Source organism: Morone saxatilis, unplaced genomic scaffold (assembly GCF_004916995.1).
Source record: "Morone saxatilis isolate NCDOM2014 unplaced genomic scaffold, NCSU_SB_2.0 Contig21, whole genome shotgun sequence".
NCBI classification, from domain to species: domain Eukaryota; kingdom Metazoa; phylum Chordata; class Actinopteri; family Moronidae; genus Morone; species Morone saxatilis.
This window is the reverse complement of record NW_023339774.1, coordinates 12,416,685-12,432,352: the sequence shown is the minus strand read 5'-3', so window position 1 is coordinate 12,432,352 and position 15,668 is coordinate 12,416,685. Positions and strand designations below refer to the sequence as shown.

The 15,668-nt window shown below is 40.6% G+C and overlaps 1 protein-coding gene across 1 annotated transcript in view; it reads left to right on the top strand.

The window, feature by feature from the left end:
- Positions 1–3,725, top strand: part of zdhhc8a (zinc finger DHHC-type palmitoyltransferase 8a) — a 12,821-nt gene extending 9,096 nt beyond the window's left edge. Inside the window, exons 5-11 of the mRNA XM_035667332.1 lie at positions 1–167; positions 291–393; positions 560–651; positions 732–861; positions 999–1,113; positions 1,781–1,893; positions 1,988–3,725. The exon at positions 1–167 is cut by the window's left edge and continues 6 nt beyond it. Coding sequence (XP_035523225.1) covers positions 1–167; positions 291–393; positions 560–651; positions 732–861; positions 999–1,113; positions 1,781–1,893; positions 1,988–3,280 — 2,013 coding nt within the window. The 3' untranslated portion in view covers positions 3,281–3,725. The remainder of the gene's footprint in view (positions 168–290; positions 394–559; positions 652–731; positions 862–998; positions 1,114–1,780; positions 1,894–1,987) is intronic.
- Positions 3,726–15,668: the final 11,943 nt, after the last annotated feature.

Sequence of the window (15,668 nt, the reverse complement as noted above, 5' to 3'; positions counted from 1 at the left end):
GACCACCACTGTCCCTGGGTGAACAACTGCATCGGGAGGCGAAACTACCGCTACTTCTTTCTGTTCCTGTTGTCACTGACAGTTCACATGATCTGTGTCTTCACCTTTGGCCTCATATATGTCCTGCACCACATGGATGAATTATGGAAGCTGCACTGCACTGTCACGTATCCTTGTACACACTCAGAATGTGTAGACTATGCATCTATCTGTGCATTCATTTGTGTAAGTGCATTAAATTTGTCTAATTGAGACTAATATGGAGCAGTTTTCCTTAACAGCATCTACAGATTGGTAGTGATCAGTATATCCGGGCTGTTTCTTATCCCAGTCCTTGGTCTCACTGGATTCCACCTGTACCTGGTGTCGAGAGGACGCACCACCAATGAACAAGTCAGTTTGATTTTCCAGATGTTAATCTACTGTCAAGAGCAGTGTAAATGTTGTGTAAATGAATAACATCAATTAATAATTGTGTTATTTTGATGTGGTATCTATTATAAATGAAATATATACAATAATAATACAAGTGTACTTTAATCTCTCCATGATCCCATAGGTAACTGGGAAGTTTCAAGGGGGAGTAAATCCTTTCACACGAGGTTGTTGTAATAACCTTGAGTATCTGGTTTGCAGTCCCATCTCTCCAAAGTAAGAGCCATTTCTTCAGCTTAATATTCAGCTTTTCAGAAAGCCTCATAACTCACTGGCTGTTTGTCATGCGACACCAGGTACACAGCACGGCCCTGTAAGAAAACAGTGATCCATGTTCAGCCTCCATTCCTGAGACCAGAGATCGACAGGCAGATGCCAGTGAAAGTCAGAGACAACGGGATACCGAGTCAGGATCTCCGGAATAAAGTATGCATGAACAAATTACATGTCAAATTCAAATCACACGCAGTTAAATATATTCTCACACATCATCTAAGGATTGTAACCTCAGTTGTCAAGGGATTATATCTCTCATGTTTCTCTCTTTTTTTTTTTCCTGCCAGCGAACCTCAGCCGGAGCTGTCGAGCTGTCAGACATCAAACATCTGAAAACTCCACCGCCACTGCCACCAAAACCAGACCATGGCCTGCTGAAAAGCCAACTATCTGCCATGGATGGTACTGTAGGATTACACATATATACTTTGATAACCAGGCAGAACCGAAGCAATATATTTACAGCATCGCTTCTATAGCACAAATATACCAAAACATTAAGGATGCATACAGTTTTGTGAGTCTGCAGAGGCAATTAAAGTATATATCTGATGAGATTCTGCATTTCTATAACTGTTGACAAATCCCATGGAAAGCCCAAAGCCAACAATGAATTGATCCAACAAACAAGTATTGTATGTGTAGCCAAAGCCTTATATAGCTTATTCATAACTCATCAGTAGTATCTGGAGTCGACTCCACATACACCGCCTCTGTGCTGTAATTACACGTTGGTTAATGCACCAAATGTGTATTAATCAATGGCAGTAGTCCTCAACAAAAGCCTTATTTCCTCCAATTTGAGTAATGTTGCTAAAGGCTACAATGTCCAGCTGTTTTAGGATGAAATTTGACCTTTTTTTAAAATGTAAAATATGTATTTTTCACTTGCTTTTAAAGGTTCTTCAGTAGGAATGAATGGGCTTGAGGCTGAGTACCACAGACATGCTGACGCAGAGGCACATTAACTCAACATTAGTTAATAGTGTCATTGCTGAGCTGTGTCTCAGGATTTTTACTGCATGATATCTGTATCCTATAATCAATCACAAAGTGTTTTCCTTTCCAGAGATGGGACACCACACCAAATCCATCATCCCTGTATCCATTCCCACTGTGCCGCAGCTACGGCCTGTCCTGGAAGCCATATCCAGAGGATCTTCACCCATTCCTCCAGAACAGGTGCTTTTCAGTCTAATTTGAATTGTATATTGTTGTCCTGGTTTTGATCCTTGTCTGACATACTCTGCTGTTTGTTTTTTGTTGTATTGTTCAGTTGCTGAAGACATCAGAGCAGCAAGGGAACAACAGAAGTCCTGACCTCCGCTCTGAGTCTAAAGGAAGCCCAGCGAGAGGCAGCCAACAGTCCAGCCTGCCCGTCCAGACCAACAGCATCTCCAGCTCGCTGCAGCTCAACTCTCTGACGCTCAACTCCCGCTCTCTCACCCTCAAACACAGCAGTCGCCATGGCAGTAAATCCCAGCTGCCTGCCATGCATGGTGACGGTTCAGGATCCAATCTTCCACCGGGCATCATCAACTCTCCCGGTCTGTTGGCCAACCACAGCAGCAGCCTCTCTTATGATAACCTCATCAACCCTGCAGACCCTCAGTACCTAGCTCAGAGAGGGGCTCCTCCAGTCGGCTACCACCCTCACTTTATGACTCTGGGCACAGATGGGACTGTGGTGCAGCGACCCCATCCTCACGCCTACAGTCCCGTGTTTATGGGCGTCACCAGACAGTCTCCTCAACCTCGAGACCCCTCCCCGTCTTTGCAGGGCCTAACCTCAAGAGATCCCTCGCCTTCCTTCCAAGGTTTCATTCAAAGAGACCCTTCTCCGGCTTTTCAAGGGCTGATGCCAAGAGACCTCGCATCCCAAACCATAACATCACGAGATCTCACCCCTCCAGGTCTGGTGATGCGAGATCTGACCTCTCAAAGTCTCAGAGACAGCCTTCGTGATCTTGGTCCACAAAGCTTAACACCTCAGAAATCTGCTGCTGCACGCTATGACAACTTTTCAAAAACCATCATGGCATCTATCCAAGAGAGACGGGAGATGGAGGAGAGGGAGAGGATGCTGCGACTCCAAGCCAGATCCCAGGCCCTCTACGGCCCAGATGTGGGGATATATGACATCCCCAGCAGGAGGAGTCTACCACCAGACAACATCCGAACCCCAGGCTCCCGTGGACCAACCCCTCCGGCCTACGGCTCCAGGGAGTTTCTGATGAGCACAGGAATCCTCGGTTATGGCTTGAGGACCTCACCCCTTTCCAGCTCCTCCACGTCATCTCTGACTCGAGGTCCAAAAACGTCCAGCTCTCCTCTGCAGAGCAGCAGCAGCAGCAGCCTCCAAAGCAAGGGCAGGTCTTCCTCTCCAGCTTACTGCACTACTGACAGACAGACTCAACCCCTTCCTTCCTCTACATCCACTCTTCCTCGCTTACCCTCCTCCTCCACCTCCTCCGCCCCCTCGTACGCCTCCTATGCCACCGCGAAACGATCCTCGCTCACATACTCCTCTGAGGGCAAGGACTCGGTCACCCTGGGGGCCCTGAAATAAAAACAAAACAAAACATACTTTATGTTTCTGATGGTGTGAATGAATCATCTATGCAGTGTTAGTCTCAGTCTTCACAGCTCCGAAATACTTTGTAAATAAGAGGCCATTTGGGACTTTCCTGCGTGGGAGGGTGTGTGAGAACCAAACACAGTGAAGGATAAACTTAGAAATATTCTTGCAAAGTCATGTAAGTTTGACCAAAACCCGAAAATCTCAGGATAGTTGTGCCTCCTCTTACAAACAGAGCGAGCTCTATAAACTCAGTCGAAGCAGAAGGGCTTTGTTAAGAATACAGATTAATTTATTATCTCTTTGTATGTCTTTTGATATTGCTTTTGTGAAACAATGTAATACCATATCATCCAATTTGTCTCCCGCTGCAAAATACCCAATTTAATAGAATTTTGTAGTTGTTTATATGAATAAACTTATTTTGTAATTTTCATTTCTGTTTTTACATTATTTTTTCGTGTGAATTGCTGTTAATGAAGGCACCTGCACAGAGCTGCAAACAAATTTAATTGAACTGTGAATGAGGCGTTACATATTTAAAGCACCTGCTGCTCAAAGCAACACGAGGAAAATTTCATTTTACTGTTGGTTATCAATCTTACTTCAAAGATATTATACTTCTGCTTGATTTTTGTTTTCCAAATCACAAGATAATTTTAGCTCATAACTCAGCAGATGGCATAATTTATGGAGATAAAGCCAAAATGCACTTTAACATGTTTATTAATTTCCCTTTGAAACTGCTACAATTCAGAAATGCTGCTATACATGCTATAATGTATAGCAGTGATGGCAGTATTGCTGGAAATGAAATGATGATGTGTAATGGGGAGTTTAGTGAATTATAACACTGTGGTGGAATGATTCACTGCCTCTGCAATGCCAGTTTCTGCACTGAGTGTGTGTATGGCACCCTCTAGTGAACAGTTTCAGAAGGTGGCGTGATGTCGGTTAGGTTAGATCAAGTAGATGATGCCATTGTGTGTAAAATGCCAGAAAACAGCATGTCGTCAGGGTCAAGGTCTACAAGTAATGGAAAAGACCAGAGGAGACTGGGTGCCCTAAATTCCAAAAGGTCAGTTTTACACAGCAGTTTATTAGTAGTAGTAGTTCACATTAAAATAGTAAGAACAATAAAGAATAATATAAAAACTTCACAAGACAGGAACATTTTTCATTTAATCTAGAGGAGAAAAAGCATCTGTGTTTGTGAATGTTTAAGAGGGGTCAGATGAGGACTCCAGTGACAAATTTTGCATTTTACCTTTTCAGACAGCTTAAAAGTCTGCTCTTCTGTCTGGCCTTCAGTTTCAGGACAGTCTCATAAGTCTTTTAGAGTCTTTGTGACAGAAATATTACTAATAACAAGGACTTTTATTACCTTGAGCAGTGATCGACAATCGCTTTTTTGGTAAGGCAATAAATGACAAGATGTGACACTTTGAGGTTGGAAGCTTTTCATGTGAGTTATTGTCGCAGTTGACCTCATAGCAGATGGAAGTGCAGATATGACAACAAAAAAAGCTTTGAAGCCCTGACTGATTTAAACTGTTGGCAGAAATTTACAACACAACTGAATAACTGGCAGATCTCTCACCAGACCGGTAAATTCAGTTGGATGTAAAAACGACTCACTTGTACAGGCTTAGTTAACATCTCATCTGACAACAAGAGATGTGAAACATGAACAAAGAAAAACAGCCTCTCAGTTAGAGTGCCAGAGAACAACAAGTAAAGTGTAAACAACATTGTTCACTATCGGAGCAGTTATTCTTGCCAAAAATTTCCAACAAGATTGCAAATTATATTACACAGTTTTTTCACTCAAGAGATTGTGAAAATGACAGTAAGGAGAGACATGAGGACAATATCCAGGCCTTTTAAAGCAACACAAGAACCCAAGAATGATGTGATCAAGCTGCAATTTATATGAGTCATTGCCTTCCTCTCCTCAAGTATCTATGAACCAGAAACCTTTTCAAATGTTGCTTTATTTTTAATCTATTATTTTAAAGCCCTCCATCTGCATTAAAACCATGTTTTTCTTTTCCCTTTTCTCATTGGTTTTTCAAAACGGTCTCCAGAGTGGATACATCTTGAAATGCTTGCTTGGTCTGTTGAATCTAAAAACACATCTTTTTCTCTTTGTTTTAGCCCTCTGTCCTCTCTAAGTGCTTTTCTGTTTTTTTTTTCTCAGAGTTTATTTTTTTTAAAACAGCCATCAGACCGAGATCAATCTTAAAAAACTGTCTTAGTGTTTACAGGACACCGTGAGCACATCTCAATCCCATTAAAACAGAAGATAACAAATTATAATCATGCTCTCCTTCACATTTTAATGTTTTGTTACATGCGTTTTCATTTGTAAATGTATTTCCTAACATATACCTGTTACTTTTCTTGTCCTGTAGTCTCTATTATTCTCCTGTAATGCTGTACATTGTTGTTTGTTTCATGGAGGTAATGGTGCTGAAATTTCAGTGTTATCTCTTTCTCTCTTGGGAATTACTCTCCCATTTCAAACACAATCAAAGTACCTGTTACGATTCAGTGTTCACTGAATCGTAACAGGTATTTTTTCCCTGTTTGCAGGTACAGGTACTTTTTCCCTGTTTGCAGGTACAGGTACTTTTTCCCTGTTTGCTAAAAAGTCTTGCACAAGCCAATATTGTAGAAATGACGATGACTTATATGTCAGGATAGACATCTGTTTTTCTCCCTCACCCTCTCCTCTGTTGTATTCCTGCTGTTTTGCTGCCCCCCTTCCTCCCTCTCACCCATCCTAGTTTCTGTAGCCGGGAGTAAAATGGTAATGACGGTAATGACAGGGCTGCTGTGCAAAGAGGGATTGCAAGTCGGTGACTTAGAGCGGTGGATCAAAAGTATTCTATGCAGACTGTGGTGTCTAAGAACCCCTCCATCTTACATCATGCTATTTTTATAATGTGTCTCCATAACAAATATGTGTTAGAGGAGACTTATACTTTACATTTGTCTCAAATGTCTCAAGCTGTTAGTATGATATCAAAGCAATGCTGAACCACAATATATTAGTTTTGCACCATAAACATTGCATATAAAGTCCAACTGAAATCACATTTAGTCATTTCTTTTTGTTGTCAAAAGTAATGTTTTTTTTAATGTATGGTTAATAGGACTATCTGCTTGCCTCTGTTTATCCCAGTCACCTCTTCTTCTCATTAGAGGTGACTCTTTTGGTATTTGGAAACGGAGGCAACACGGAGGCCCTTTTTATAGATAAAATATCTCCTACCTTTGAATAACTGCAAAATAAATATAAACTTTCATAATCCCACTTTTCCAGACACCTTCCTCTCCCAATTTGCCTGGTGAATCACCCATGTAATCCCTGTTTTCCTTTGAACGTTTAAAATAGGGTGCAGTATCTTTTATTAATAATTTCTTGTCTTACTCATCACTCAAGATTCAGGGAGAGGGAAACTGGGATAAACAGTGGCTTACTTCAATGCTAGATGCTACTAAATCCTACACACTGGTCCTCCAATGCCTGCTGCAGCTTCAAAAAGAAATGTATGGTAGGTAATCATTTTGTATTATGAAAAGGAAGAAAAAAATGTCTTTGGGGAAATATGAGACATGCTTGCTTTCATCTCAGCTGGCTGGAGGGGCGTGTGTTTGATTGACAGCGGCTGGCAGGCTGGGCTCTGGCACTGGAATGACAAACTTGGCTATAAGTTACAGGCATACAGTGTTGTGCTGAAGAATAGGCTACCGCACCAGTATATAACCATATCCGTCATATTTTCCAGTAGATTTACATGCTGTCTAATGTACTGCAGCTAGTCTAACTAGTCTGCAAAAGTGACATTAAGTGCACTTCTCCCAGCTGTGTGTTTGTCAGGTGCATCGTTTAAACAAGCTTCATGACTAAGTTATAGAAGAAGACTTTAGCAGGGACCCTAATGTGGATTGCTGCATGTAGTTCTTGTGTTGTGTAGCAGGCTGCTGTCTCGCTGTTTGTGTGACTTTGCCTATGATTTATCGTAGATTTGATTTGCTACATTGAAATAAGGTCACCATGTACATAGACAGATACCTAACCGTATTCTGTCAAAATGATGCAAAAATTAAGGGGCACCGCCATAAAATATAAATTTCTTCCTTTTGGGTTCTGACATTTTTCTCAAAGGAAAACACAGTGTATGTAAATTATAGAGCAGAGCTGTAGCAGACAAAAAGAAAAAGCAATAGGCCTTTTCACATAAGTTATTTGGAAATGAAATAGTGTAGACACAGGCATAGCAATGACAGATATGAAGCATAATATACATAGGTATTTTTCATTGGTGAATAATCACCTGAAAATAGGAATTGTTGTGTTTTTGTAACCTTAGAATAAGTCTGTTATATCTACAGTCACTGCAGGTCAATTTCCACGGAGTACGCCATGTCGACCCGCCATGTTTCTACAGTAGCCCAGAACAGATAAACCCAATATTAGCTGTGGGTAAGGCCTTCAGCGTTTTTTGCGCGTCTAGCTAGTTTCTCCTACACTCTTTACAGCACGTTCTCATTCTCAGGTTGTCATATACAAGCGTAAGCGGTGTTCAGTTAGTTGCAATCTGCAACTTCACCACTAGATATCATTAAATCTTACACACCTCCTTTAAGGTTCTGTTATATTTAGTGTAGCAGAGCCTTACCAGTGAGCCAACATGCACAATAGCAATACCCTGACTTGGTAACACCTGTGTTTACCTTACTATTTCATGTCAAAATGGCTGCTCTTCTCTTTTTCTGTTTTGTTGCTGTGATGGAATGATAGTAACAAATAACCAGTGATTACTGTTTAATCATATTCATTTTTTTTGCCTCTGGATCTCAGTTTGCTCTGCGTTGCCATGGTTCTTCTTGCATCTAGATGCATGATTTTATGATAGTCAGAGCAATAAAAAAAAGAGTAAATAATTGTGAGGCTTCATCGGAGGAATATGGACTCATGATAACCTCTTGACATGGGTTCATTTCATTCTCATCAATCCCCAAGCCATCTAAATCTTTTATGATACTTCTAGAGATGCTGCAGACTGACCTACATTCTTACTGCTGACTCTCTCTCTCTGTAGCAGCGGCTGTATCTCTCTCTCTCTCACTCTCTCTCTCGTTCAGTCTCTTTCTCTCAGCTCATTGATATGCCTGATCATCAGAGGCATCGCTGAACTGGCTGATTGTCATTTTCAGCTGCGGTGGCACTGATGCATTTCATTTCCTCTCTGGGCTCTCTGTTGGTGTGATTAAGCACGTGCTGCAGTGACACTTGACAAAGAGGAGTTGGATTGATAGCACCCTGGCTTCTTTCTCCCCTGGGGGAGGGGGTGTGGGGGCATATGTTATAATATTTACATTATTAATCAAATCACCAGAAAGGGATGTATTGTAGCTAGCCTGAAGACTGCTTCAGGGGAAGTTCTTTTCTATATGGGTGATCCTGTCTGACTGGCAGGTACTGCTGTTCCTATATCTCACCGAGGGGGTGCAGCAGTAAGTTGATGTAAAAGTCAGGACGTCAGGTGTTGGTTTGTCATTTATAGTCTGTGTGCAAACTCTCAATCTGACTGGATCCTTTCCAGAAGCAGCTAGATTTACACAGATTTCAGGTTCACTTTCTCCAAATAGAACAGTTTGTCTCTGCTTAACTTAAATGTTTATATTATTTAAATATGGAAATGAAAGGTGACCTTTCTCTTCTGAAGCCGTATCTGTGACCTTTTCTGGTATTTCCAGTGTTATTATGCACTCTGTGTGACAGCACCATCTGAAATACAAGCAGCATTCAACACGCTGCTGGCACCTATTTCCCTTTTTTGTAAACTCTTCATAGATGTTTTGTCTCCACGTTAAATTGAATTAGCCTCAGCAGCACATGCCAGCTTCAACAGAGCAGAGGTGGGCAGTGCGGGGGTTTAATTAGGACAGAAATCTACACTGACTGTGCCTCTGTGTGGCAGAGTCCACAGGAAAAGGATGTGAAATGCCCCGCTGAGCACCACTGTGTGGGCATTTCATTGCAATTAATACAGCAGTACACACACTATAATGCAATGCCTTTTCCTATAGGGGTTTTTCCGACAGTGTACGTGTGTATTAAGTTGCACTGTACCCCCTTTGTTTATCCCAGTGTGTACAGATAATAGGCAGCAATAATTACATTCATCTCTGTCACATGGTAGAGGCAATTCACTATCCAGTTACTGTGGTGATGACAAAGAGCTTCATCATCTGTACAAGTGCAACAAAACAGCATTTACACATAAAGCTGAGGTGTGTGGTTGCAGATATGTGTACTTGTTTTGCACTTTAAAATTCGTCATTACACTCAGCGGAATAGGATTTATTGTTGCTGTTTAGATACAGAAAATTGTTTCCTGTGTACGCTTGTGTAAATGGTATTAGGTCAGACAACAGGAACAGAGAATAAATCACAGAATGCAGAAAAGTGACATTTCCAGGTATAATAGGAGTCCAAGTAGGAGAATATGTCCTTATGTAAAAAAAAAAAAAAAATAAAATAAAAAACATGGCTGGAGTTACAACATTTTAATCCCAACACAGAAAGTCCTTGGTGGTATCAGCATAGTATGCATGGTATTTGCTGCTGTGGATTCCTTTAAGGCATTTTGCTGTCTTTTTATTAGTTAGTAAACAGATAATAAACACTGAAGAGCGCTATGAAATATGGAGGAAGAGAGAGAAAGAGAGAGAGGGTGATAACATTCAAAAATGGTCCCCAGCCCAGGATGCTGAAGCCGTATGAATACAAAATACACAGTATGCACTTTAGACTATGGAGCTTCTCAACTTGATGAGAATCAAATTGAAGAAACTCTTTTTTTCCCATACACCACACTGGTTAGCCTTTTATACCCTGCTATGATTTAGTCAAGACAAATCTTTTATCCTTGAATCCCCTTGAATTACTTAAGCAACTGTACAGTGATAGTACTGAAAAAGACACCGTGGCTCACCACAGTCCTCTATATTTATATAATGAACTGAAAATAACACATAGACTGCAGCGGTTGTCACAGTGAGCGTCTCATTTCTCTAACACCAAAAAGTATTCAATCAGAATTATTTAAAAGATTCTATAATCACATGACATTTAAAGCTGCTGTCTCCTCACTAGCTCAACAGGACTGATCACCATCTTAGGAGCAGATTGAGAACACATGTAGCTGGAACAGGTGCTCCTAACCTGGCTGGCATTGTTACGATTTCTGCAGTCATCACGGCTATTCAAGTGAAACATAAATGGTCTACTGAGAGGTGTAAAAAGTTTCATGGTCACACAAGTCACGCTTTATGTCATCAGCAAGTAAAAAAGTACATTTTGTGTGTTCAAATCTTCCATGTTTTTTGTTGTATTGCTTCAGTAAAGAGCGTTTCTTTGTACATTCAGGCACATGGAGACAAACAAGGCAATAACCTACAGTTTAATTAAGAATGTCTGTGAAGTTGCTTTTGAACAAGTTACGGAGAAAGCAAGATAAATGGGAAAAGGAGGGACAGATTGCAACACCAAGGCCACCGAAGAATACAAACAGGCTTGCACATGTCCCCCAACAACTACAACTTTTCATTAAATTTACAGAGGCTATTACTACAGTGTGTAGATGCTGCCTGCTTAGTATCTATTACGTGTGTCACACATACATAAGGCACACACACAAAAAAGTCTGCAGGTCCTTGAGGTTGTATTATGGTGTGAGATGTGTTCCTGTTTAAGACTGCTGAAACCCTTAGAGAGTTAAGTCATGTCAGTTAATATAAAGCCTATGGCGACTCCTTTCCTTTCCTGGTATAAGGGTCGTTTTTCTACCTCCAGTTTAATGAAAGTGGAAATCATGTGGTTGTGACTCCATTCAGCAGATACATATGTAGTTAAGCAAAAATGTAAGATGATTCTGGTGTGGCTCATGGATGCAGGTGAATGTCACTGAAAACAAGACGAGAGGATCATTGAAAAGCTTTGCTTACTTGAATTCAAGCTCATAAATTAACACAGGATATACAGTATAAACAAACAGTCTTTGTTATGCTAATGTATAGACGTTGAAAGCAATTCAGTGAAAATTAATGGTCAAGGTGCACTGACATACTGAAGAAGTGTATGTAGTGAATACTGTTTGTGTCGCAGCAGCTCCCACTGTTGTTCCAACAAAGAAGCAGTTTCTTTATTCAGCCTGCACAGATGCTGCAGAAGGAAGTCCTTGAAGAAAGTTATGGTTTAGACTTGTGTAACATATCTGTGTGCACAATCTGTTGCAAAAGAGGACTTTTGCACGTGTGAGGTGGTATCAAGTTTAGCAAAGAAGCTCATAATTCATGAATGTGTAGACCTCTGAGCCAATTTGGCTAGTAGCTCTGATATTTTCTAATGTTAGGTGTAATAAAGTCAAAGTACATTTACATCCTGAGGAAACGTTAATAAATCCAGTATAATTTATTTTAACTATAAAAAGGTCTCAACCATCATGAGTGACCCACCTTTGTGCAAGAGGTTAGATTGTTTAAATAGCTTGTAGTTTACATGTATACTCATTCTACATCACAATCAGCAAAACACCAAAAGATGAATAGTTTCATATCTTTCAACAGTTTTGACCAGAGGGTTAGCCATTGCTCTGACATTCTGGTCAAAAATAATAATCTGTTTGGAGCCACAAAACATATTTGAGCTTTATGATAATAATTTCTCACTGCAGATCAAGCATATCGGTAAGCCAGCTGAGTTGGCGGTGAAGGCAAACGAATTCATAGCTAGCCTAGCTGAGGAGACTCAAGACTAGTAGCCACGGCTATTCAGGTTTGGTGAAGTATAGAAGAAAAGGTGCCAGATCAGGACATAACAAATGATGCACATTTTATTTTTATTTATTTTTATTTTCATTTGGTATGTGATGGCTGCACATTTTTACAATTGGAGAATGTAAGCCACAGGGAGCCTCTGGAGAAGGGCCAAAGAACTGCATGTGGCTCCAAAGCCACAAGTTGCCTACACCTGTTCTGGTAGCAGAGAGAGAACCAGAGCAGAGAGGTTGTTTAGTTGAATATGCTTGTCTAGTTTGTCTGACTCATTGATCCTCTATCCTATTATATATATGATATTATCCTTAATCTATCTGACTGAGGTCTATGGCCCTGACCATGGCTCTGAAATATCAGTAGCTTACTGTGCTGTGTATTGATAAATCCATGGCGCTGTCCGTGGTGATGAAGTTGCAGATGTATTTGTAATTGTCCAGCCTCAGTCTGTTGGTCCGCTATTTAGAGACTGAAATATCTCAACAACTGTTGGATGGATTGCCATGAAATTTTGTACAGGCATTTATGTTCGCGGGATGAATCCTAGAGACTTTGGTGATTGGCTGACTTTATCTCTGGTTCCATCATGAGGCTGACAATTTGGGTTTTTAGTGAAATATCTTACCAACTAATGGGTAGATTACCATACAATTTGACACAGAGATTAATGGTTCTCAGAGTATTAATTTGAATGACCTTGATAATCCTCTGGCGCCACCATGAGGTTGACATGTGATGTTTTGAGTGAAATGTTTTGAGAACCATTAAATGGATTTTCATGAAATTTGAAGCACATATTTATGTCCCCCACAGGATAAATCACTTTGAGGATCCGGTCTACCACGAGGTAAAATGTTTATTTTGTCCGATACTTTGGTTTGTGACCAATTCCTGTAAAACTTAATTATATTTCCATCAGCCTCAGCTGCACAGTTTAGTGCTGATTAGCAACCATTACTAACATGCTAGAGCTAAACATGGTAGTGAACCATTAGGCTACCTGCTCAACATCAGCATGTTAATTGTGAGCATGTTAGCATGGTGATGTTAGCATGTAGTTTAAGGCACTGCTGTGCAGAATCTCAGTCTTGTTGACAAGGTATGTCACAGGTTGTAACATCCACACAGAATTTAATAGGTAGCAACTCACATTTGATTCAAGTGGAGGCTGGGTTAGGTGCTTTTTGAAAATGAATTCTTGTCATATTCAAAAGTGTTGATATGCTGTTTTAGATATATTTTGAAAGAATCAGTGTCAAGTGTAAAACTACCTTTGAGGTGTCCAGACAGCCTCTTTAAAAATAAAAATAAAACTTTTTTCTCTGCATTTAATAGCTTTGTTCATATTTCCTCTGATGTTGTTTTTTTTCAAAAATCCTTCAGCAGAATATCAAACAGTTAAAAAATACCTAGTGTGATGAAGCCGCTCTGGTGCCTGTCAGTGACCCAAAACCATTAAGACACTTAATGTTGGTATTTTCCATTTGATGGAACTTGTATTTTTCGAGTGTGTAGATGGAACAGTGGGAGAGCTGTGAACAGCAGTAATCATTTCTGGAACAAGTGAATCCATTTTCACATGTCAGTTAATCTTTCTAATGTGAAAACATGCTGTTTCATGGATGTTTCTTTGATTTCACTATGTAGGGATCAAGAGATTTTTTTTAAATTAAAGGAGATGTCTCAAATGCTAACTCCTCACTTTGAGGTAGCTTTTAACTGATGTAGTATATATCTTTCTTTCTTAACTTTTGATGTTTGAAACGAAGATTTCGAGATCTATTTTTAAGATGAATGTCACTTATTTCTGTTGATAATCTACGGGTGTATCAAGTGATACCATAAAGTAAAAGATATCACTAACAAGGGTTTGAAGAAATGTCAATAAATCCAGTATAATTTATTTTAAGTATAAAAAGTTCTCAACCATAATGAATGACCCACCTTTGTTCAAGAGGTCAAGGCGTTTAATGAAACAAACCTTAAAAATGCAATGGTATTACTTAAAAAATGACAAACTGCAGTCTGTTTGAAAAGTTTAGACAAGATGAAAGTAATACTGCAGAGGCCAAGGAGAATTTCTAAATGCTCTAAGATCAATGACATTGAGGGGTGCTCTTAAATCAATAAAAAAAGACAGCTGATAGAGAGCACTGCTCTGTGGATGATAGCAGATCATTTTTAACTTGGATTATTGCTGCCTCAGTGCAAGTGGTCTGATGGCAAATTGGAAGATGTCCTGGATTAAGAAAGCAAGTAAGACAGGGACTTCTATTTGTCATGTGGGGCAGTGGATTGTGTCTCTGTTCATCAACTGTGATTATTTCAGACCAGCTAATCTCAGACTCCTGTAAAAATGATGTAATCCTGGCCACAACAGAAAAAGAGCCAGGAGCTCACAAAGGCAACTACAATGAATGATTCAAAATTTTACAGTGACGACATCTTAAAAAACAGGTGCTAAGCTGCTTGTGGGATATTTATTCCCTGTTTGAAACATCTTTTTTCAGTTTTATTTCTATGCTTCTACCAAATGACAATAAATTAAGGAGGTGTTGTGTAAAGATACGTAGGCAGACAGTGATGGGTGGTAAAAAGGGGTTTGGTTTGTTTGGTACAGTTTTGCAGAGCAAAGCCGTTGGTTTCAGTCTGTCTGGTGCTGCATACAGTGTTTATGCACCTTCCCATCCCTCCATTCCCCTGTCCCTCGCCCCTTTATTGCACCGCACATGGGTGACATAGGACTGAACTAGTGCGGGCTGCTCTATGCTCCAGCTGCATCTGCTTGTAAGCCCACAGGGAACGGTGTGTGTGTGTGTGTGTGTGTGTGCCTGTATGTGTGTGTGTACATGTGTGTACTCTGCCTGTGCACCAAGGCTGCCAGAAAAAAATGGGTAGAGCACATGGGATTGCGGGGCTCTGCACTTACCTAAGCCATTCACAGGCTCAGCATCACACAGTTGATTCAGCACCTTGCTAATAGCGCACACATTAACTGCAGCACAGAACAGAGGAGGAGTGCAGTAATGAGAGAGAGAGAGCCCTGCGTTTATTGCTTCTCAGTATGTGTGTCTGTGTGTGTGTGTGTGGACGTGTGAGAGAACGTCTGTGTTGAGCAAATGTGCGCATGGTGCGTCTAGTGTGTGTTTGTGAGAGAAAGAGAAATACAGGCTGAGAGAGTGAGAGAGGGAGGCAGAGAGAGAGAGTGAGAGAGGGGGGGGAGGATGGGGAGTAAAACAGTCAGTCAATGGCAAAATGCTTTTTTGAGACAGGGACAACAATTAACTACGTTTTAGCCCGTCCTTGCATATGAAGTGTGTGTGTGTGTGTGTGTGNNGAGAGAGAGAGAGAGAGAGCGGACGTGTGTTAGTGAGAGCTGGGAGGAAGGATGGCTGCTCATGTTTGAATTGGCTCAAATGCTCAAAGGAAGAGTCAAGGCAAAAATTCAGCAGCAGAGGCAGAGAAACAGACGTCTCACTGGGGGACGCATCTTGTTCATCATTTGTGGGGACGCAGAAAAGATTTGGCA